The sequence below is a fragment of the Glycine soja genome, chromosome 11 (genome assembly GCF_004193775.1).
Source record: "Glycine soja cultivar W05 chromosome 11, ASM419377v2, whole genome shotgun sequence".
Classification (NCBI taxonomy): Eukaryota; Viridiplantae; Streptophyta; class Magnoliopsida; order Fabales; family Fabaceae; genus Glycine; species Glycine soja.
The window spans coordinates 5687067-5711327 of record NC_041012.1 but is presented as its reverse complement, the minus strand read 5'-3'; the positions used below and the strand labels follow the sequence as shown (position 1 = coordinate 5711327).

The 24261-nt window shown below is 33.9% G+C and overlaps 4 protein-coding genes across 6 annotated transcripts; 2 read left to right on the top strand and 2 right to left on the bottom strand.

Annotated features, from left to right (window-relative positions):
* The first annotated feature begins 1679 nt into the window (after window positions 1-1679).
* On the top strand, window positions 1680-3116 carry LOC114373955 (GDP-mannose 4,6 dehydratase 1-like). The gene has a single exon (XM_028331535.1). The coding sequence runs from the start codon at window positions 1795-1797 to the stop codon at window positions 2890-2892; it is 1098 nt and encodes a 365-aa protein (XP_028187336.1). The 5' UTR covers window positions 1680-1794; the 3' UTR covers window positions 2893-3116.
* Window positions 3117-3417: 301 nt separating this feature from the next.
* LOC114373956 lies at window positions 3418-8186 on the bottom strand. Of its 2 annotated transcripts, none has more exons than XM_028331536.1 (6): window positions 7991-8186; window positions 7820-7903; window positions 7627-7711; window positions 5958-6046; window positions 4503-4614; window positions 3418-4136 (listed from the first exon to the last, which is right to left on the bottom strand). In XM_028331536.1, exons 1-6 carry the CDS (start codon window positions 8024-8026, stop codon window positions 3916-3918), a joined length of 627 nt encoding a protein of 208 aa, XP_028187337.1. In that variant the 5' UTR covers window positions 8027-8186; the 3' UTR covers window positions 3418-3915. The 2 variants fall into 2 exon arrangements, with proteins under 2 accessions (XP_028187337.1, XP_028187338.1); XM_028331537.1 differs by having other exon boundaries at window positions 5958-6040; window positions 7991-8156.
* A 2410-nt stretch (window positions 8187-10596) lies between these two features.
* On the top strand, window positions 10597-11585 carry LOC114376941 (histone H1-like). The gene is made up of 2 exons (XM_028335281.1): window positions 10597-10834; window positions 10933-11585. The coding sequence occupies exons 1-2, from the start codon at window positions 10682-10684 to the stop codon at window positions 11356-11358; spliced, it is 579 nt and encodes a 192-aa protein (XP_028191082.1). The 5' UTR covers window positions 10597-10681; the 3' UTR covers window positions 11359-11585.
* Window positions 11586-16490: 4905 nt separating this feature from the next.
* LOC114376940 (NAC domain-containing protein 37-like) lies at window positions 16491-21363 on the bottom strand. Of its 2 annotated transcripts, none has more exons than XM_028335280.1 (4): window positions 21209-21363; window positions 19208-19444; window positions 18669-18940; window positions 16491-17537 (listed from the first exon to the last, which is right to left on the bottom strand). In XM_028335280.1, the coding sequence occupies exons 2-4, from the start codon at window positions 19368-19370 to the stop codon at window positions 16926-16928; spliced, it is 1047 nt and encodes a 348-aa protein (XP_028191081.1). In that variant the 5' UTR covers window positions 19371-19444; window positions 21209-21363; the 3' UTR covers window positions 16491-16925. The 2 variants fall into 2 exon arrangements, with proteins under 2 accessions (XP_028191081.1, XP_028191080.1); XM_028335279.1 differs by having other exon boundaries at window positions 19208-19387; window positions 21209-21362.
* Between the last annotated feature and the right edge of the window lie 2898 nt (window positions 21364-24261).

The following is a 24261-nucleotide window of genomic DNA, read 5'->3' as shown; positions in this document are numbered from 1 at the left end:
GGGTTCAGTTACGTAACGTTCAGTTCAGTGATAGTGATAATGCGCGTCAAGGTAGTAATTAAGTGGGGCCCGCGTGGATGTGTACGACAGCGCGTAGAAAACGAAACCGCATCCGAGTCAGCCGAAAACCAGCGGCGTTTTGAAGGGCCCAGGCCCAAATACTTTCCTATACTCAGATACAGTTAGATAAGGTTTTACCGTCCGTATATATATATATATATATATATATATATATATATATATATATAATTAATATACAGTAAAAAAAATTAAATTGGTATATGTTCATGCATATTCATTGAATATCTTGATTTATTTAATCTCGTTTTATAAGCATAGTCTTGAATGATCCCAAAAGTCATGATTATTCCTATAACAATATAAGCAAATGAGATTTATTTGGAATCATTTAAGATTAAACTATGAGTAAATGAGATTATTCATACAAATAAATCTCATTTATTTAATCTCATTTCAATTATTATATTTAAATTCAACAAATTTAAGTTTAAAAAATGACTCCATTAAAATGTTACTAGGTCATAAAAATTAATTTATCCTAGCACCTCCTAATCTACCCAAAAGTCAAAGTCAAGGAAATTAATCCTACAATTTAGTAATAATTAGCTTAAATATTGTTTTATTTTTTACTAGTCAACTTGGGTCTTTTAATCAGAACGAGGACCGTCCATGAAGAAACTAAATAAAAAAAAAAACACAAGAATCACACTCTAAAAAAAAATGTAAAATTTTATAAAGCCATACAATTCAAGCTAATCAATCATCCTTCGTCCTCTCTAGCAAATTAATATCTAAACTAATTTCTTGAATTAAACCCATCTCCATTATATTTCGCTACGGAACAATAATCATCATAGCAACAATAACAACAAGGATGAGTACTACGACAATTGCCTAAATATTTATATAGTTTTCAAATTATATTTATACTCCAATTGTTTAACTATATACTAAGCCTCAAATTTAATTTTTCAATTAATCCGTACATGATTTTAGTTATCTTTAGTTGTAACACCTATAAAGGTATTACCTTAACCTCACACATACATGATTTTTAGATTTTAGTTATCTTTAGTTGTAGCACCTATAAAGGTATGTAGTAACAATTACTCCCACTAAGAGTATTCCATCTCCATGAAAAAAAAAATATTTGATGTTTGATTGATTTTGTGAAATGAGAATTAATTTGGGATTTTTTAAAATTTTTTTTTGTTGCTAAAATGTGGTATAAAATAGAACAGATGAAATAATGAAATAAAAAATTAATTATATTTAACTTACGCAAAAAATATAAAAAAAATGAATAACTTTCATTTATTCCTTCTCTTGTCCTGGGACCTCGAGTTATCAATCCTGACGCATACAACTCACAGCTCACACACTCACCAGCGTCACCGTCACCGACACACCCAACAGGATATTTCACTCTTACAAGTTACATAAAAACTTTTATTCAAAATTAACACTCGAATAAAGAATTTCATAAATCGTTTTCTTTAATCTCACAAACATGATTCATATATTATTATCTAATTCTAATATATTATAAAAAAAATCCAATTCTAAAATAAGCACCTATCCAAATTTTTAACATCCAAACATAATTCATATATTTCTCTTATGCGGCCTATAAGGATTATTTTGGGTAAAAATGAGTAATAGTAATATTGAAGGGCAGGGTAGAAGGCGAAGCGCGTTCAAGAGTGGTGAGCTGCATAATAAATTGAGACGCAAACGCAGAAAGAAAAAGGGTCTCTATTCCATCATCAATCAATGGAGAACACCGAGGGATCCAGATCTGCGACGAACGGGGTGCTGCCTCTGGCGCGCAAGGTGGCATTGATTACCGGAATTACCGGCCAAGACGGTTCGTACCTGACGGAATTCCTTCTAGACAAGGGTTACGAGGTGCACGGTCTGATCCGTCGCTCCTCGAACTTCAACACGCAGCGCATCGACCACATCTATGTGGATCCCCACAACGCCCACAAGGCCCGCATGAAGCTCCACTACGCCGATCTCTCCGACGCCTCCTCCCTCCGCCGCTGGCTCGACACCATCCTCCCCGACGAGGTCTACAACCTCGCCGCTCAGTCTCACGTCGCCGTCTCCTTCGAGATACCCGACTACACCGCCGACGTCGTCGCCACCGGCGCCCTCCGCCTCCTCGAGGCCGTCCGTTCCCACATCGCCGCCTCCGGCCGCTCCCACATCCGCTACTACCAAGCCGGCTCCTCCGAGATGTTCGGCGCCACCCCTCCGCCGCAGTCCGAAACCACCCCCTTCCACCCCCGCTCCCCCTACGCCGCCTCCAAATGCGCCGCCCACTGGTACACCGTGAACTACCGCGAGGCTTACTCCCTCTTCGCCTGCAACGGCATCCTCTTCAACCACGAGTCCCCCCGCCGCGGCGAGAATTTCGTGACCCGCAAGATCACGCGGGCCGTGGGCCGCATCAAGGTCGGGCTCCAGAGCAAGCTCTTCTTGGGCAACCTCCAGGCCTCCAGAGATTGGGGCTTCGCTGGGGACTACGTTGAAGCCATGTGGCTGATGCTGCAGCAGGAGAAGCCCGATGACTATGTTGTGGCCACTGAAGAGTCCCACACCGTGGAGGAGTTCTTGGAAGTCGCGTTCGGCTATGTGGGACTCAATTGGAGGGACCATGTCGTCATTGACAAGAGATACTTTCGCCCCTCTGAAGTCGATAACCTCAAAGGGGACGCTTCCAAGGCCAAGAAGGTGCTTGGTTGGAAACCTAAAGTGGGGTTTGAGCAGCTTGTGAAGATGATGGTTGACCGGGACATTGAGATGGCTAAGAAAGAGAAGGTTCTTGTTGATGCTGGCTACATTGATGCTCAGCAACAACCTTGAATCTCATCTGCAACTTGAGGAAGAGGGGGTTTTGCTGTTTTGATCATATAATGCCGTTGACATAGTTTAGTTTATGGGCAATTTATGTTGTTTTCTTGTTGCAACTGTTATTTCCTAGATGTGCATTTGTCGGATTTCTTCTTCTTGTAAGCCCGTTGATTCATTCAATTAAAAGCTATATACATCTACGCCCATTTTCTTGTAGAATCTATTAAGTTCTTCCAGTTGTTCTGTTTCTTCCTTGGTTTCTACTATATTTCACTCCCTGGATTGGAATACAAAATGGTTCCAATGGGAGTATCAAGTATGGCTCCTCATTTCACTGTAAAACTACTATATTGTTGCGTGTTTAAATTAAAAACCAAACTGTTAAATTGGGGGGCTTGAGTTTTATGCTTTGGGGGTTCTGTCGGATTTTTTTTCTGAGATTGTGTTCTAGGAGATGACACTGGTTTTGGCTGATGTGAGTTTGGATGATCTGTGTCGGTGCAGAACATGTCGGCAGATGAAGGGGACTTGGATCTGTTTTGCGAACAATTTTGTGTAAATTTCATAATAAGACAATGGCAACATGTCGCACAACTAATTACACGATCACGTGCTCATTTTATACTGAAATTACCGCAATATTGTGCAACTCAGATCGTCGAAAACAATGACGTGAACTTATAAAAAAAAAAAACCCCACCCAAAAAATGACAAATGCTTTAGATCTGATCACACGTCCTTTCATTTTTTTGCCTCAAGATAGCAACCAAACTCAATATGTGCGTGTCGGTGATGAGCATCATAGCTCCTTTTCATAGAAGCATTATAACATGGCTGGGTTACTCTGTGGTTGCCATAACTTGGTCCCCATCAATGAAAAGTTGCATGCCCTCCAAATCCAAAACATAGTCCCATAAAAAAATAGTCTATCATGTGAATGTGATCCAACCGTTCTGCAGACTATCGAGCGCCTCATTCGATAAGAATGCAGGAAGCTTCTGAAAATATGAGCAAGAATCAAAACTGTTGGTCTGACTATTCTTCTGCTGAAGGTGAATTTGTTTTTGAAACTGTCCGCAAACTAGATGAACTTGAGCAGGTTTCTTGGTCAGTTGTAGCAATTGCAAAAGGCTTGATAGATGACCGGAGAGATTCTGGGCCCTCTGATGCAATCCTATTGCACAGTGCATCACAGTTACTTATAACTTCAGTCAACCTTCCTTTGAGCTCTCCAATTTCCACCTGCAATGCATGAACTGCATGCACGTGTTCCAACATAGAGTTAACATAGTTCACAAGCAATCATAGAATACCACATGAAAACATTGTGATTTATGACATAAGTGCAAATGTATCAAGATTTTATGAGTTCGTGGTCCTTCTAAACAATGAAAGAGGAAATTTCCCTTTCAACTTGTTCAACAGATTACAAAAGCACGTGTTACAGTGTTAGTCACTGCCTATAGGTTTGTTTGAATGAGCGTTACATTCAGTTGAACGTCAATCCATTGTGAGTATAGCATTCAGTTGAACGTGCATTGGAAAGTGTGTTTTAAGACAAACACTATAAAATTGATAATCCTGGTATTCCAAATATTTTTTGAACTGTGTCTGATAATTACCTCCCGATAGATGTTGTGAGGCAGTCTTCATTGTAGATGTTGAATGATTATATCGCTGAAGAAGTTTGATTGCTAAAGCATCTGCAACTTCTATTTTGTTTTCTATTTCCTCCTGCAAAAATTGCATTTTCCTATTAGAAATATTGAGTAGGGAGTTATCACCAAATAAGGAAGGGTTCAGCCTTTTCATTTTTTCCTTCTAAACAATAATGAAAATTAACTTCAGGATTCAAATTCTCCCACTAAAAAAATTATATTAATAGTTTGAACAATATCTTTTTCTCAATTATTCACTACCAATATTTACATATTAAATAGTTAGAAAGGTGCCAAAATCAGTTTTTTCCAGCATGGAAGGGGGAAACAGACCCAGCTTTAGCTGTATATACAAAATCCACAAAGGTAGAAAGTATGTGTTTAAAGGCAATTCTTCTCATCTCCCCATTTGTTTAACAGATACTAACCATGACCATTCACAAATTGAAAAGAGAATGACACAACGTACCAAATCATAATTATGTTTTTTTTGTTAATACCACAAGTATTCTGTATTTATTTGCATAAAAATATGCCCAACTTGAAAATAAATTCAAGAATAAGTTACATACACCTCCCCTCTACAAACTTTAAATTTTTGTTTGAATTTCACATACTAAATCGAGCAGCCAATTTAAGTTAGTTCTTGTTAACAGTTAACTCAATGGCGACAACAACACAAATATTAGAGACATATTCTTCCCCTTGTTGTGGTTACTAACTGGTGCAGCAACACTGCTTATTCTAATTAGCAAATATAAGTCAATTTGTTATATCTAACAAATATTGGTCAACTATATATTATATTTAAATGCATGTCAACTATATTTATTTTATTTAACAAGTAAGGAACAGGTCATGCTTATCATATAACTCAGTTTTAACTAAAACCATTGACAGTATTTTAGTTATTTCATGATAAAATTAACACTGCAGGCCCTTGTATTAACAGAAGATAAGTGTTTTATGTCTTGAAAATCAAGAGGCTAAAAGGGTGGTTTGAGTTTGGGTAGAGGAGCTGTATGTAATTCACTTGAAATCGAATTATACATTTGCAAGGAAAAAGTTTCATCTTGTGTAAGTGACTACTCCCTCCTCCGTCCCTCATTATAAGATTTTTTTTCAAAAATTTGTTTGGCCCTTTTTTTAAGACCTTTTTCTAATTTTTAGATGCATTAATTATTTTTTTCCTACATATCCTTAATTATTCTCTCTCCGAACATTAATGAAAAACAATTAAGTGGATAGAGAGATAAGAAAAGAATAATTATGGAATGATAGTACAAATAATTGACATATTTAATGTGATTAACTAAACTAACTACTTTTCTTAAAGGATCTTATAAATAGGGACGGAGGGATTAAGTGTGATGGGAAAGGGTGCATGTATTCACTGAACTATTTTTGTATTGAACAGACCTGTCTTTTGCTTATCTCTTGGGCCTTCTTCTCCTGCCAATCATGGTACATTGAGAAGAGCTCCAGTATAACCTTCGGATTGACTGTAGCTGTTTCAATCATGAAAAAGAGAGCAACCAAGTAATTGCCCCCAATAAAACTACGAATATTAAATGCAGCTGCTACCATAGAATAGAATGATCCCAACTAACATGATATATCAGAGAAAGAGTTCTATTAGGACTTAAATGTGATCGAAAAACAAAAAAATCATATAGGAAACATACGCACATCAATGTGTTTCTGAAACACGAGCGCATGTTGGTTTTCAGAAATTATTAATATTGCAATATAGCATTTCAGCAATTATTAATATTGCAATATAGCACGAGCGCATGACATATTTATGCTCTCAGCTCTTGTTTGAGAACTATACGATAAGGGAATGTGTGGTAAAAAGTTTAACAGAGAACAAAATGATTCCTCAAACTCTCAAGCATTTACAGATGTAGACTTGGGATTATTAGCACAGTAAGAACCATAAGAGGATCCTTGCTAATATGATAGGTCTATGGGTCAAGAATAGCATGCCCATAACAGAACCCTCAGCAAACAACCAAACACGAATGTGGAAGCTTTATGTGCGGAAAAGATGTGGGGCACAGGGAATAATCACGATTGATGAGAGTTGAGCTGGCTGCTGTTAGGAAATGCATTGCACAGCAACACTGCGTTCTATTATAGCTGTCATGGGGAATGGATAGACCATGGAGGTTTTTTTTATTTTCCATTTTGGGAATTAGGATCTTATTGTTCTGAACAGGAGGTTAATTTCCCCGGTTCCGGTGCCTTCTTGCTGTGGTAACCCAGGGAAATTCCTTCTGTTAGAGGAGCATACTATCTTTCAATGAATAAATAAACCTTACAGTTTACTCTTTCACTTTTGAGCCTATCAATATCCTTGTCAATGTTATAAGTCAAAACCAGCTCAGTTTCAAATCTGAAACCTTTTTCCAGGGTCATATATACCCATGTAAATTAATAGCTTGTATTAAGAGGAAAAGTTCATGAATACTGCCAACTAGCTAAAGTACTTTTTTAATAACTAATCAGTTGCAACAGAAGCTATGCAACATGTGTTGAAATCACAACCAGTAAAAGCATGGTTTTAAATTGCGGTTATGGTCGCGGATTTGGTTGTGTTGCTGTAAGCCAGAAAACCTTTCCATAGCAGGCAATTGCCAGAAAATATGACTGATGTGGCCGCAATTTAAAACCATGAGTAAAAGCAAAAACTGGGAGAAGATAGAACTCTACATTTTCATTTTTATTTAAAAATAGCCACGTCAACAAACATTCCATTGTTAAGTAAAGATGTCTTGAGCCAGGAATAACATCTAAGTTACCACAATCATTTTTACAACCATAACAACAAACAACAAAGTCTTATCCCAGTAGGTGAGGTCAGCTACGTGGACCAAACGACACTATTTGGCACAGTTAAAAACCAAAGTTTCAGAATTATTGTTTAGCCAAATAGCCTACCACAGTCATTTTAGGAAAAACAAATTCCACCAAAAGGAGCACCGCTAGATGCATAAAAAAGATACTTTAGACCAATAAGCCCTCTGTTGAATTCTATTGCAAATATCAGGAATAACAGAATGATTGAGAAATAAGAGATCATCACCTGAAACCGAGGACGACGAAGGCTTCCTCACTAAAATATCAGTTAAGGTACCCTCTGTTGGGGGTGAGGTCAATATGGGCGGTGTCTGCAGTGAAACAATTAAGTGAGTCATAAACAAATAAAAATAATCAACGACAAAAAAAACCCCTCACAATAAGGATTGGTTTTGTTATGTGAAGAAAAGAGTGCATACAATTTTGAGAGATTTGAGGCGCTCCAAGATAGGGTCAGAGGCTTCCGATCGCTCAGTTATGGTTGTGATTTTGTCATCTGGCGTCTTCGGCCATAGCAAATCGAAAGAGTTCAGTGAATGAAGAAGGATAGAATTAACTAAGAGAAGGAATTGAAAGAGTTAAATAAATACCTGTCTGCTTGAGGGAGTAGATTCTGAAGCACCCATGTTTGGCAATGCGGTGTGGAATCGTAGCTCAAAAATCAGTCTCTGAAACGAAACTCTCACTCACGTGCGGGTGAATTTGGGAAGGAAATGAAAATGTTTCTCATCACAAACACGAATTCGTGCGCTGGAACAATTTAATCAAATTCATTTTGAAAAGGACAAAAGTCATGCTTTTATTTTGGATGAAATTTAATGCTTTGATTAGTTAATCTCAAATAAAAAAAAAAGTTTAAAACCATTTAATCAATTCATTCCATGAAAAATTTAAAATATGAGAAGTTGGGCATTTGTGATTGGGGTGAGGGTTTATTTTCAATTTTTATTTTCAAATTTTTATGATTTAGAAAATATGTATAGACAATTTTTTTAAGATATCAATGTATTTTCACTTTTTCATAAAAAGTTAAAAACATTAATTTATTATTTTTAATTTTTGACTTCTTTTTGAAAATATTCAATAAAATATATATTTTAAATTTTAAGCAAACTTATTTTTTTTATTTTAGGTGAAAATTAAAACAAAAAAAAATACTTAAACTAAACATCACTCAACAAAGTTAAAAAAAAAAAAACCAAACTAAATTTACTTAAAAATTTCAAGAGCCTAAAATTTCACAAAATTCAAATTAATTCTTTTAAAAACATATTTATACCATTTCATTCATCACAAATTATTATAACAAGAAATCACATCATAACAATGAGACTAAGGATTAGGTCGTCTTAAAAAAAAAAATATAATGTAAGGATTGTGCCGCCCTAACAAGTTCATGAACAACATCATTAATTTGTCTCTTACCGAATCCTATAATAGATTAAGGGCTAGCAATCTTCTACACTCGTTCAAATTAAAGAATTTTAAAAGATAAATGAAGTGAAATTAAAATTACTACGTACCAACATGAACCAAAATGTATTTCCGTGATAAGGAAATGGTGGTGGCGAGGGAACGGTGGGGTAAAAGAGTAATTTCAAGCTGCTTATTTTCAATGCAGGGGTGCCAACAGCAATAAGGATGGAATAACATCTGTCAGATAAATTATTGGGAGTTGTTACCATTGCTAGTAGTACTCATCAAGTGGCTGAAATATTTATTATTATTATTGTTTTTTTTAAATACTCTTTTCACAAAAATATATTTTTGTTGTATGTTTGTGTATAAAATTCACAACGGATATGATACAGGATATGCAAAAAAAAATTAAAATGAAAAGATGTTTTCATTCTAGATTTTGATGCATAATCTATATTTCATTGAGTATTTTATATGTATATTTTCTATTAACAGAAAGATGTTTTCGTTCTGGATTTTGATGCAGAATCTATATTTCATTATATATTTTATATGTATATTATCTATTACGATAGAAACACATTTTTGTTGTAAATTTTGTACGAAATTATCATGCTACAATAAAAATTATTTTCATTCTCGTGTGCAAAGTGCACACTAAATATCTTATCTTTGAAATTTTTAGTTGTCTTTGTTTTGATCAACCTAAACCCTGAGGTTTAAAGTAAACTATGCAAATAAATTAAAAAAATCAATCTAATACATGTAAAAATTAAACTTTGCAAGTATTAAAATGGATAGAATTAAATAGTTTTTTTAAAGTATGAATTTAACTTATTTCTTAAATTTAATAGTGATACGACTTATTTATTTGATATTATTTTTAAGGTATAATTTTAATTTTTTTAAATCTAACTTTATTTAAAAGCTTATTTTATATTATTATTATTTATTAAGTAAGATTTTTTTATTACGTATAAAACACATGAATTGTCTAAATACAAACTTTTTATTAAATAAACAAACTTTAAAAAATATAACCTGATTTCTTCAATAAATAAAGTTAACCTGCAGATTTTAAGCTTAATGTAAAGTAAACCTCTTAACAAAATACTGTATAGCACTATCTATTTCATGACATCCAAATTTGTGAGAAAATGGTGAAGGTTTTAGTCGAGTTTTTTTTAAAAATAAAAAATTGGGATGAGTTTTATACATACTTTATGCTTGTCTTACAAGTCATTCAAAACCGCTTTTGACTGCTTTACAATTTTTAACTATCTAGAGCATAAACACTGATTGGGATAAAGGCTTTATACTAAACAATGGAAAAATGGGGATATGTGTTTGATTATTTTGTTTGGGTCCTAAATGTCTACCAATTAACCTAATTGTGCCCACATTGTAATCTAATCTCCCTTATGATTAATCCTGCAAAAAAAATTGGGTGAGAAGCAAAGCATGCTTGAAGAAAATGAACCAAGAAAACCCTCAAGAAAACACACCCTTGATTAGTTCTCCATTTAGTCCGTGCTAACCAAACAAAACTCACTTATAACAAAAAACAAAATAAAAATCTGTTGGCATTCCAATCCACAGCCACAGTCACATCACCGCCTTTATCGTTGTCCATAAACAACGCTATAAATTGACGCCACGTGTACGTTCTAGATATCTCTTTGCCACGCTGGCAATCCTCATGCCACTCTCTCGGCCAATTGCACGCAGCAATATTTCCAGCACTCAGATTGCTCCGACGCTATTTATAACACGAAGGTAGCGTTCGGGTCATCATCAGAATCCACAGTTTCCGTTAACGCTCTCCAATACAAAATAACCACTCACTGAATATTCGGTCGAAGATGTCCGCCGCCGAAGAAGCTAAAGTTCCCGCCGTCGAAAAGCCGGTGGAGGAGGTGAAGGCGCCGAAGCTTGCCAAGGAGAAGAAACCTAAGGCTCCGAAGGAAAAGAAGCCGAAACAGGCCAAAACTGCTTCTCATCCTCCATATCTCCAGGTAATTTCGCGTAAATTTCTTTCATGAATCCACAATTATTACGTGATTGTTATTTTTTTGTTTGTTGATTTTTTTTTTGGTTGTCTTATTGTTTGTAGATGATTAAGGACGCTTTGATTGCTCTGAACGAGAAAGGAGGATCGAGTCCATATGCGATAGCGAAGTACATGGAGGAGAAGCACAAGGCGGTGCTTCCTGCGAATTTCAAGAAGATACTAGGTCTGCAACTGAAGAACCAAGCTGCGAGAGGGAAACTCGTCAAGATCAAGGCTTCGTACAAGTTAGCCGAAGCCGCGAAGAAGGTGAAGGAGAGCACCGCCAAAGCGACGAAGGAATCGCGTCCGAAACGAAACAAAATCGCAACCGCCGTTGCTCCGAAGAAAACCGAGGCGGTTAAAAAGCCCGCGAAGAAGGTCGGGCCGAAGAAAACGAAGAAAGTGTCGACGCCTGCGAAGCCCAAGCAGCCCAGGTCCATTAGGTCTCCGACCAAGAGGGCCCGTAAAGCTGCCGTCGCTGCGGCTTGATGTTTGATGTTTTTCTTGTTTAGTTAAAACTCTGGCATATAATATATGTAGATATGAAAAGGTGTGTGTTAACCTTGTTGCACAATCTTGAATATAGTTGTGTGGTTTAGGATCGTAGATAGTTTAGTGTTCTGCAATGTTCGCTCTAAGAAGTGATCAATTGGAGATGAATTTTACTGTTATCAATCTCCTTCTTTCAAGTTGATTGTTTTTCACTGTTGGTTTTATCGTCGAATTTTCTGGAACGCCGAAAGGGTTTGTGATGCCATGCGGGTGCGGTTGAATGTTTTTAATTGGCCGGTTGTTCTTTTTTATTTTTGGTGGTTTGTGATTGGGCTTAAAATAGTTGCCCACTAAACTATCATGATTAAGTGGGACGTGATATTTCCTTAGTGATTTGATGTTGTGTATATTATTTCTCGTGAAATTAAAGCTAAACTGAACAAACTAGAAGCTCAAAATAACGGTTTCATTGTTACAAACAAAATGAACAACAGCATAGCATGAAAGGGAGACAAGAAGGCATGGAAGCTCTCCCCATTAAGGCTTAAACAGGAATCTTTGAACTCTAGCTAACATTATCTAATTGTTTTATAAATGCATTGTAACAAGAAAAGGAATATGAGAATTTCACCAAAAGTCTAATTATGTGAAAAGTCTCTTAAGTCCTAAAAATGACCAAATTCCTCTTTATTTAAGTTGTAATAGAAGACACAAAACCTAACCAACACCATCAACATATGGTTGGTGTCTATGATGTGTCCTTGTAACTAAAAGTAGTTAAGTAATCACATTTGTTCTTTGGTGTTACTCCTCATTGGATGTCTCATCAGACTACGAAGAGACTATTGTTAGGAGCAAAAATCTCAATTTTTGTTACTTTTCATAACTTTTTGTGAATATTTATACAAAAACATTTTTTTATAAAAAAATGATAATGTTTACAAAACTTTACTAACTCTAATGAGATGTGAAAGAAGTTATGCTTAACCATTATTTCAGATGAAACTGAAGTTAAGGTGACATTGTTTTCATGTCTTGTTAGTCAATTATAGGACTTCTCTTTCATCTATCCTATCATCTTGTTTTACCTAGAAAAACTTTATTTGGGATGAAACTACATGACCTTGTTTTGCCTGAAAAAACCATTATTTGGGATAAAATGATGCAAGATTATTGCTATGTGTACTCCCCTTATCTACTAAATACGCTTAGCTTTGCATTTTTTGTCTTATTTTTCAAAAATATCCCTCATCGAATGAGTTATATGCATACCCTAGAGAGTGCATATGACATAACAAAACTTCGCTAAGTGTTTGTGTTGAGAAAGTAAAGTTGAAAATTGCACATTTCCAATTGCCATGCACCCGTGGCCATCATCGACTATGGTATCTTCCTACATGTCAGTCGTCATCGTAGATTGCTCTAGATCGGTGATGCACAAATCCTCTTTCTTGCTAGTTAGGGAGACTCCACTACCCCTTTTATGGAAGGATACTTTTTTGCCGTCAACCTCTGGTTGCTACATCATGATCTGTCGCACCATAGAGGGGTTCTTTGATGTTTTGATTCGACAATTGCAAATTTTGGTGAGGTCATCAAGCTTGACCAAGGGCACTGCACAATCCAAAAGTGAAAAATTATTGGCATACATGGAGTTTGATTTGCATCTTCATACTAGTCACCATTACTTTCTTCAATTTCAGTACCAAAAAGTAAGTTATGGTAATTTTAACACTTATGGAAATTAGTTTTTGGAAGTGTTAAAATTTTAATACTAACCAAATTTTACATTACAGAATGCTTAAACTTTTAGTTGAGAACACGTTCTAGAAAGTCCACAGATAGAGTTTCTTGGGTGAAAGATGAACAAAAATTTCAAAGTGGGTGCACTTAGTGATTTGGAAAATGCATATAGCAACTTCAAGAATGTAATTGTAAGCCCAAATAATCCATGTAAGGCTAAATATCTATAACGACCTTGGACCAAGTGTAATCTACGACCCAAAATGTCTTAATTTGCCCCTTCAATTGGACCTTGATCACCTAATATGTCAAGAGATCCATATGGCAACCGAATTTCTCTATAGTTTACCTTATCAGCACTTATATGAGAGGATCCATATGGCAACCGGATTTCTCTATAGTTTACCTTATCAGCACTTATATGAATAGTAAGAAAAGTTTTAATCCATTATAATTTTAGTCTTCCTTTAATTTCATGTTGAAATTTCTTCTTCTCATCCTCTCACATCTCACCTAATATACTTCACGCAATCACATGTTAGGTGATTTATTTAATATTTATAAATATTGTATATTTCTAATTATAATACATTATAAATGAATTAATTTTGACCATCTATTTTAATTATATGGTAAGAAAAAAACTCTTCACACCTCTTGATATGTTTCTTATCGATCCTCTCCCTCTCTCTCTCTCTCTCTCTATATATATATATATATATATATATATTAGGAAGTATTTGTTTTACATTCAACTAATTTATATTAAATAATAGTATCAAAGCATAATAATGATGTATGTGGAAAGTTGATGGTTTGGGGGTTGCCGTCCCTTTTAACAACATATGTAAGAACAAATATATTGCGACGAATTTAGAGTGAACTGATTAGGGCCGGGGGAGGGGTATCCGTCCGGAGGTAATTGGACCATCTGGTCCTTCCAGTCACTAGCTGATCATAAAAGTAGAACTGACGAATTTATTCTGTACAAAATAAAAGAAAAGGAAAATCATTAAATCTTTTATATGTGCCTCTAATTAGAAACCACCACCTTAAGGTTGTGTGTAGGGTATAGTTAAGGTACGCACATACAATTCTTTTTTTCTGTGTTATAGCAAATAAAGACAAATATAAGGCTCACAAATGTGGGAATAAGCTGATTAAGTGGTAAAATTGGACCATTTGGTCCACCTAATATAGGCTGTAGCAAGCAGCTACTGTCATAATCTTATGAATAAAGATGATTCTCTTCGATCGGAACCAGAGAGAATTTTTATGTGAAAAGAAACCAAGAATTGTAAACAAACGCCTTCTTTTTGAGTTTTGACCATATTACTACAAGTGTCACATCAGTTATCTTTAAATGTCATTGAAAGATTTTAACTACGTGCTTGACAAAAGAACACACGCACATATACACACAAGAATAAACAGACACATATATTCTTCATAGGATTTCGACCAAAGTTAATTTCAGAAGAGAGTCTACTACGGGAAAATGAAGAATAAAGAAAAGAAACTTTTTAAGGTAGAAAGGTAAAAAGAAGAAAAAAAATTGCATGGGGCTGCGAGGTTTGTGCACCGTAAGACAAAGCATGCTCAACAGGAGCAATGGCGCGCAACGCATGCTAGACAACATACGGACCCACCACAACTCTCCATGCTGACCAACGACGACCACGATGAATCTAATTCATGCACACTATCCATTTTATACTTTATAGTTTTTCAAATGTGTGATTGGTGCTACTTTTCATCTTCAGTTTTTGACTTCAATTTCAACTTTTGTCCCATAATCATTCATTTAGTTTCCTTTCTCTCCGTCCTTTAGGCTTGTCTGGTTATCAAATATTATTCTTTATCAACTTGGGGTGGATATAGTGTTCATTTTCTCTTTTTGATCTTACCTATACATACTATGAGAAATTGATCACAATATATATACACCTAGCTATAAAAGCTAATTAATCTGCAAAGTGCTTGAATGATTTGAATTTAATTATTAACGTTTTGAACAATTAATTAATTCTTTAAAACTTCTACACTGAAGATAACATCTCAAGCATATATTTGCAGAACTCTTCATTTATTTATATTTTAATATATTATTGGCCGAAGATAGTGTTTAGAGAAGGACAAAGGAAGAAAGAAGAAATCGAGAATTTGAATTTCTCTGATTGATATTTTTAATAAAATTAACAAACTAATTAATATTTACACATAAAAAATAGAGATTTTCCTTTTGTGAATGTTGATCTCTAGATAACAATTACGATTTACATGTACTGACGTACATTTTCTCGTTTATCTTGTGTTCTGTTTATTATTTGACCAGGAAAAATACGAACAGTTCTTAGTTTTTCCTTTAGGGAGGAATGGTTAATCATGAGGAGTGACTGTTGGCCAACAACATGTATTTTTTTAGTACTTTTCTTAGAATAAAATAATGAATGATGATCCGTCACTATAACCCCCCAGCCTATTTGACTTGGTGAGGGACCAAGCCATTGAGGCTTTTGGCCAAATTTTTTTATGAAATTTATCTTTCAATAATTAACTGTTTAATAAGGTAGATATATACATAGTAAATCCCGCATATAAGAATTTAATATTATATATAAATCAAAATATCATAAACTTAAGTTTGTTCAAATATGAGAGTCCAAAACGTCTCTAATGCGAGTACGAACTGAGAACTTTGCATGAAAAGAAAGTGGCGAGCCAATAACATATTCTGCGTAATTATTGAAGTATATGGATCATTCATATGATCAACTGTATGTACTTGTGGACGAAAAGTTTTTGTGTGAATTTTATGCAGTCAAACTATATTGATTAAACAAATCAGCTAGTAACACATCATTATTTCATTTGATTAAACTATATCGATCGCTTTAGCGTTCTGATATGACTAACTGGCGTTTGAGCATGCATTACGCATAAGAACTTTGAAGTTGTCACTTATAAATATGTCAAGAAAAGTCACGGATTTAATCATAATCTTTACTATTATATATATAGAAGATAATCTTTATAGCGAGGTGGAATATATAGCAGCTACCAATAACATATTCTGCGTGTCACATTTTTCTTTACGTGTTTTTCTGTTTTTGTTGAAAGGCTCTCCTTTACGTGTGTTAACCACAGATCCTCCCAAAGATCACTTAATTAAAGTTATCATAAGGTAAAGATTAATGAACTGATTTTACATCTTTAATACTATATATGGATTACATCTTACAAAAAACATGTTCATTTTCAGCTATAAAATGGAAGTCAGGTTAGCCAACTGACAGGTATATATGGCAGTAAACACACAAACGCACATATACATACATACATATATATATATATTATGCTGTGCATGCACGTGACATAAAGATCAATGCAGAACAATTGTACAACATGCTTAAGCAGAGAAAATTAAAGAATACACAGGCATTTTAAAATAGCAGCAGAATTCTGAAGGATCACAAACATATGCTGTCACACCTGCCTTCTTAGGCATGAGAGCCTAGAAGACTCGTTTTATGGCAAGGCTATTACTGTACCTTCTGCTTATCGTGATAACTTAAAATATATATAAAAAACTACCTAAATTCTAGAGCCACTTGGACGCATGCATCTCAATTTGCGCACACATGCTTCACTCACGCAGAAGGGCATATATAGAGAGTTTTAATTCTTCTGATCCACACATATTTTTTTTTTACAAAAATATAGTATGTCTTTGTCCCAGCATCCATAGAACATTAATTTAACACATGGTACTACTACAAATAATTAAAAATCGTTTCCACGCACTTCTTTTTCTTCTTGGATCATTTTTCGAATACGCATATCCCATTGTCACAGTCGGAGCTTGTATTTAGAAACGGGCTTAACCTGTTCCCTTCATCCCTACTACTCTGCAGTAGCAGCAGTGCCATGTCGTGGTTATCATCATGGGGTTCAAAGCTTGATGAGAGTACTCCAACATTAGTTTCATGCGTGTTTACTTCTTGACTTAGTTGAGAGGCTACAAACTTGTCAAGGGCTCTCCAATCAGTAGTGACTTTCTTTGTGTTGTTGTTGTTGAATAACAACCTGTTTTGATTGTCTTCACCTTCGTTATTATTGTCTGATACTAGGGACACTGTGCTTGGCTTCTTTACTAGTGGCAAAGACGGGCTTTCTAGCTGAGGAAGTTGCACAAACGGATCTTGATGCATGCAAGTCAAGTTATCTGCTTCTAGCTCTTGCTTGCACATGAAATTTTGAGCCAGAAAGCTCTGAGATTGCCTTGAAATGAGTTCAATTGGATCGACCAAAGTGCTTGTTGCCCCACTTGCTTCGTCATAGAAGTAGCTTGACTCCCATCCTTCAATATTTATAGTCTTCGTTTGCCCAGTGGTTTTCTTCTTGAAGGCTCTGCACACAACCCAACCTTCCTCCTGATGCATGCATGACACACAATTTAAGCTCCAAAGTTGAGAGAGAATAAAATACAGATAACTTGTATTTTCTTTTTGTTTGAGTTGACCAGATTTGCTACATGTTAGGGGAGAAAAAGTGAAAAGTTTATTGGTGCATGTTTCTCCTTTTAAGTTTTAAGTATGGTTTTGCTTTAGCTTTTGAAAAATCTTCCATCTGTTTGGTGAGAGGTGGTATATGTCGTCAAATAATTAACTACGATTTGACAATCAAAATGGGAAGAAAAGTGTCTAGTAGAAAAGGAAGCTAAAGAAACAAGTTTAATTATTCGCTGTTGAAAGCAGTGATTTTTGACTTCTTGTTGGTGAAAGTTGTGTTGAGAGAAAGCATGTACGTGCCTTGGTGATTATTCAGAAGTTAGTGGTCTACTAAAAAAGCCAAGAAAGTGAGTCTAGAGAAACAAACCAATTGCATTGAATTAACTTAAGTGCTAACAATTAACGAAGTCTTTTCATTAATTCACATGAAGCATTCTTTCTAGACAGTAACTAATGCATATAATAAAAATTCAAAAACAGTGTAGCCACAAAGTAGAGAGAGATCATAACTACTATCATGACTCTATAAAGTATAAAACACTTAGAAAAGAAGAAAATAAAAATAAAATCAAACTTGTTAAAATAAGTTAAAATTAATATATGTTTTTCAATTTGTAGAGAATTTAGATGAAAGATTTTTTTATAAAAGTTAAGATGTATAAGTAAATTTTAAACAATAAAAAAAATTAATTTATTTTATCTTTTTTATAATTAAATATTATGTAAGACTTTATTCAAATAAAGATGGGAAAGGAAATTATTTTAGAGTTCAAAATCCTTGACGTCATTAAGAAAGCTACAGAAAATAGAAACAATGCTTGATCTCCAGCTTATATGTATTGTAGCTTTTTTGTGTATGTGTGTGTGAAAGAGGAAAAGTTTAAGGAATATGCCATGATTAACGGGCGGCCATCTAAAGCAAAGTTTGAACGTAACACTTCAAACTGAACCACTCAAATTACTAAGTTGGTAACAAAAGTCAAAGCGCGTAAAAGAATAAATGGTAGAGTACTCATGCACTACAGATTAATATGCATAGTAACATATGCTTGCCTGTGGAGGTCCATTCTCATCAGATTCAAGCCTATACTCGTGCATGATCCAATCACTTTTCTGTCCATTAGGGGCTCTTCCTTTGTAGAAAACAAGGGTCTTCCTCATCCCAATAAGTTTTGCTCTTTCATACACTGCTTTGTCTCTTCCTGTCGCCTTCCAAAACCCAGCCATGGTAGCTCTATTAGTTCTTGTCCCTGTTGGATACTTTTTATCTTTGTGGCTGAAGAAATACCACTCATTCTGCTCTTCATACCCTATCCTGCATCTCTCTGCCATATCATTCACATCAGCAAAAAAAAGAATAAAAACTAACTCAGATCTATTGCTAACATTAGATCAAATAATAATTATAATGTTAGATCAAATATGAAGCATTCAATTTACAAACAAAATAAAATGAAGCATTCAAAACCCTAATAGTCGATTTAAAATGAGTGATGACGACAAAAACATTATTAGAAGCATGCAGTAGTGTAAGATATGTACGTAGTGCTATATATATGTTTGTATGTAACTATATATGTTTATATATATACCTTGGAGATCCCATGGTTCAATACGATATAGATCGATCTCTCTGATAACATCAAGGTCAATTTTCTGAGAAGCGACTTTCTTCCTGAGATAATAACCAACAAGCTCTTCATCTGTTGGGTGGAACCGAAACCCTGGTGGGACACATGACTCCATCGACTCCATGATAGCAATTACTGGTACTGCATCAAATTCACCACCACCATTAATACCCACCACACTTGACTTTCTTCATCATGCTTAAATAATAACCGACACCAATATGTGATGTGAGTGTTAGTATATATATACACGAGAGAGAAGAGAAGCCTCGAGATAATACTAGTAATAGACTAATAGTAAGACTAATACTATAGTGAAGTGATAAAAAAAAATAACAGGGCAAACATTAATAAAACTATTTTTTTTTAAAAAAAAATACTATAGTATAAGGCCTTTTATATGAAAAGGTGACAAGTGTTATCAGAGATAATCATAAGCTCATTTGGTGGTGAGCAACACTCACTAAATTGAATAGGAAATAAATATAAGCGCGTGTTATAAACAAAACCCCATGATTTCAGAAACAATGATTTTCTTCCCTGGGCCGGGTTAAAAAAAAGATAAGGGGTTGGAGGGGAAAGAGAGAAGCAAGTTAATCATGAGAGTTTGGTTTTGATGAAAAAAAAAAACAAGGAGTTGAAACTTATAAGCATAGCCGTGAGTTTGGGCTAGGGTGAGAAACGGACAGCTAGAGGCTGGTGCTAATGATGTTGTCTTGAGTTAGTGAATGGTGAGAATGATTCATCACAGAACGGGGTTCCCCATTCCGCATTACCATTAATAATTATGTATATTCCCAAATAATTAGACACATAAGTTAAGCTCAACAAAACACATATATAGTACTATATGACACGGATATATAAATCAAACAAAAACAACTTTTCAGGAAACAATATTATTAACATTTTTGAGGCAGTGGCACAGAACGGAATGTTCATGCTTACATCTGATTAGTATGAGGTGGCTAATTAATTAAATGAACACATGTATTAGTAGAGATGGAAAGAGTGGTGAAATGAATGAATAAAGAAAGGGAATGGGAAATGGGGAGTGACGTGATCACAAAATGTGCACGCGTTTGTCGAAAGAGAGAAAAGGGGTTGGGAGGCAAAAAGAGAGGCACCGTTGTATTGGATCAAGGTCAGAGACTGAGAGCGATGATAAAAACTAAAAAGCAGCAAAGGGTTGAGAAAAAGAGGGAGAGAAAATAGAAAGCACAGTAGTACTAGTGTTGAGGTTGAGTCGTTGGTTTGGTTCGTCTCAGCGCGGAAACTGGGGCTCTGACTTTTTTGTCTCTTTGTCGAGAATTTCCATGGCACTTCTGACCCCTTCTCTTGACGGACTTTGAGGAAATATGCTCACCCCTAAAACCACTACTTTTGTGGCCTACCACCCTATAGCCTAGCTGCACTCATAACTCTGGTTTCAATCACAAACACTCATAATTCATTAGGTTAATTAAGTTTAAAAAAAAATACATATAGATGGAATCAAGGTTTCTTGAAACCAATCAAGTCTAGATTAGTTTTCACTAAATCATGGAGAGATATTTATATTTAGTATCTAATTGTGTTTTTCCAAAGAATTACCTGTAAAGGAGAATACTGGTGATCAGAAAAACAAATTAAAGTTTTATAAATATACATTGAAAAAACTGGTTTTGGAGCTGCAGTTCTGTGGGATCAAGTTCAAGGGCAAACAGAAGATGATATATATTACTAAAATGCTACATTTATTATATATAGTAGTTTACTAAGACTCCATGTAGTTTTTGCCATACTTTGCTGATTTAACACTTCCAGGGAACGGTGAAGGGAGATTGGAAAACAGTGATTATATGTATGAAAACAATACTGCAAATTAAGAAGAAGAAAAGCTTTTGATGGACTTGAATTTAGAAGAAATAAATAACCCTTGTATTTGGTGAATTGTGGAAAGAAAAAACATGCAAGGCTTACCTGATGAGATAGCGGTTTAAAGACAATTGGAATTAATGAAGAGAAGACAAATTGAAGGAGATGAAGAAGCTAGGCTAGCTTGGTAGAAGAAAACAACATGAATGATGATGGAGAGAGAGAGAGAGAAGTAAGAAAAATTCCGTTAGGAGTGAGTGAGGGATTTGTAAAGAATATAAAAGAAGAGAGGAAGGACCGCTGAATTGCGCATGGGTTTATGGCTGTCCCCCAGTAGCTGACGTCATTTGCCCATCTTTCCTACACCATTACCTTTTCCTTTTCTTTTTGTTTCTTTTCGTTTTCCTTCTTTACCTTCGGTCTGCGTTCATTTGAAGAGAAAAATGAATAATAAAATAACATGAATCCATACTTTTGTTTTCTATTTTAATTTAAAACTTATCAAATGCTAACGAGCTTTTTAAGATAGTATTTGGTTGGGTGAAAAAAAAAGAAAGAAAAGAAAGCGTGAGAAAAAAAAAAGAATGAAAAGGAAAGAAAAAGAGCCAAGAATGGAATTATTCTGGAGAGATGAATGAAAGGTAAAATGAGAGAAAAGAAAATGAGTAGCGAGTACTAAAATATAAAAATCTAAATAAAACATTTGTAAAATTATGTCTGTATCTGTGGGTTTTTTTTTATAAAAAAAATCAAATATGATTTAGATATTTGAATAAGCATATGTTACTTTGGTGTGACTTATGAATAGGTTATATTGGTGTGGTTTATGTATAGTTTAATCATTTATTGCCAATGTAACTTACATTGTCATGGTTAATTTTTTCTTTTTTGTGATTAAAGTTTAGGAATCTTTTTGTAAATCTGATATTTTTATTTTTAATTTAATGATTTATTAAAAAACTCTTTTATCTCTAATCTTCTTAATTCAATCCCTAAAATATGGCAAAATATTATCTAATTAATTTTTAATTAATCAGTTATAATTAAATATTATCTAATAAATTTTAAATTTATCTAAGGAAAATAAAATGCTCGAAATTTAGCTAAAAGAATGTTGCTTTGTAATGCTTTACGGTGGAACTGGGCCTCTTGGACTTGGTTTTAGCACTTCTTGTACAAAAGCTAGAGTGTTATTAATATATTTTTCTTGTCTTTTTAAAAAAATACTCTAACTATATCTAATAAATTGATATCATAATTATCTTTTATCCAACATTAGAATAAATATATCTAATAAAATTTTAAAATATTTTTTTTATCTTATCAAAGTAATTTTTCAAATATTTAAATATTTTCTTATAAATTATACATTTCATATTTATTAATATTTAAACAAGAAAAAAAAGATAAAAAAAATAATTAACTTAATTCTAAAATCATTAAGGATGTGAGTCTAATTTTATAGCACATAATCATAATAATGATTCTAAAAAAATCATAATAATGGAGTGAGTAAATTTCAAATTTATCTAATTTTTCACTCGCATAATCAATATATAATAAATATATATTTTATAAATTAACCTTAATATATTTGTTTTCTCATATTATGTAAAAATTAAAACTAATGTTATTTATAATATTATTGAGTAACTAATTTAGTATTGAGTAAAAAATAATAATTTTAATAAATTATATTATATTTTTATGTAAAAATGGTTTATATATAAGTAAAAATGAATGATATTTGTGGCTTTCATAACTATAAATATCATGATATTATCAAGCCTTTGGTGTGTACTTGTATTGGTGGAAATAGGTTGGGTTAGAGAGCATCCTACCTAAGTCTGACTTGATATGTTTTTATATCTTTATTACTCAAGTTGCAACATGTTATTTTGAGTTTGATCTTTGTATAAGCATGTTAATCCATTTAAAAGTTTATTTCATATTAAAAAGTGTAAAAATATTATTATATTATTTTTTAAATAATTTTTTTTATTAAAAATAATAAAATAATTTTAAACCAATATATTAACAAACATTACATGTGACATACAATATTTTTGCTACTCAACTATGCTTATAGAAATTAACATATTTCAAACATTAATTAAAATAATTTAAATCATCAGACTACTAAAATAATTTTATAATTTGAATAAAATAATTATAATATTATATATCATATTAATAATAATATTTTGCTAAACGGATCGATTCATCAGACTTTATAGGCTTTTAAAAATTAGTTTTAAAATAAAGTCAAGATACTACTTTGTAGTATTTGATATGCAAGTTTCTTGATTATTCGCAAAAGGAGCTTTATCCCTCTAATGTTTTGTCCACGAATGATGCAGATAACAAGTCTATTTTTTCAAAATCCGGATAGTTATTTCAATTTTTTTAGTCTAGTTCATTAAGATGGCAAATTTAACGGACTTTATCCGCCTATTGACAACATGCGACGTTAGCCCAAATGACCTTCTGAAGAAACAGTGTTTTTGTTTTCTTAACTATGCATATTTTCAATTAACTATTCGAGACTATCTTTCAAAACATATAAATTATTGAAGTGAGTTTTGCTTTTCTCATTAAAATTTTCTCCTTATGCATATTACGTACTCAGATATCATATTTAAAAATCTTATACTAATCTTTCAAGTTTCAACTGTAATGAACTTTATTGTTATCTTAGTGTCTAATTGCAAGGCAGCTAAACCTTCCCTCTGTTCCACTTTGAAATGGACTCTTGCTGCAGTTCAAATGATTAAAGGAGATTTGCCTCACTTTATCTGGAGAACGTCGATCATAAGGGATATAAAAAATAGCTTATCTGATTAAGAATGGCATACCTCCTCAGATCATGTTTGCAGAGAGGCAAATAGAAGCTATTCGGTTACCACACTCTCTTTCCTTTCCCCCTATGCTCTCTCTTGTTGTGTTTGATAATGCTCGGGGTGCATCGATCTCTTCCTCTTTCTGTAGTGTTGTAGTTCTTTTTTCTTTCCTTTTAACAAATAAATAACTAAATTTTATCACAGTGCCTTTCTGTTATCTAATGATGTTATCTATGTCATCGGTCTACACAAATTCACTGCATACATATAATTCATTCCATAAGTCATAAACCCAAATCCAAATCTATCAATTAGATC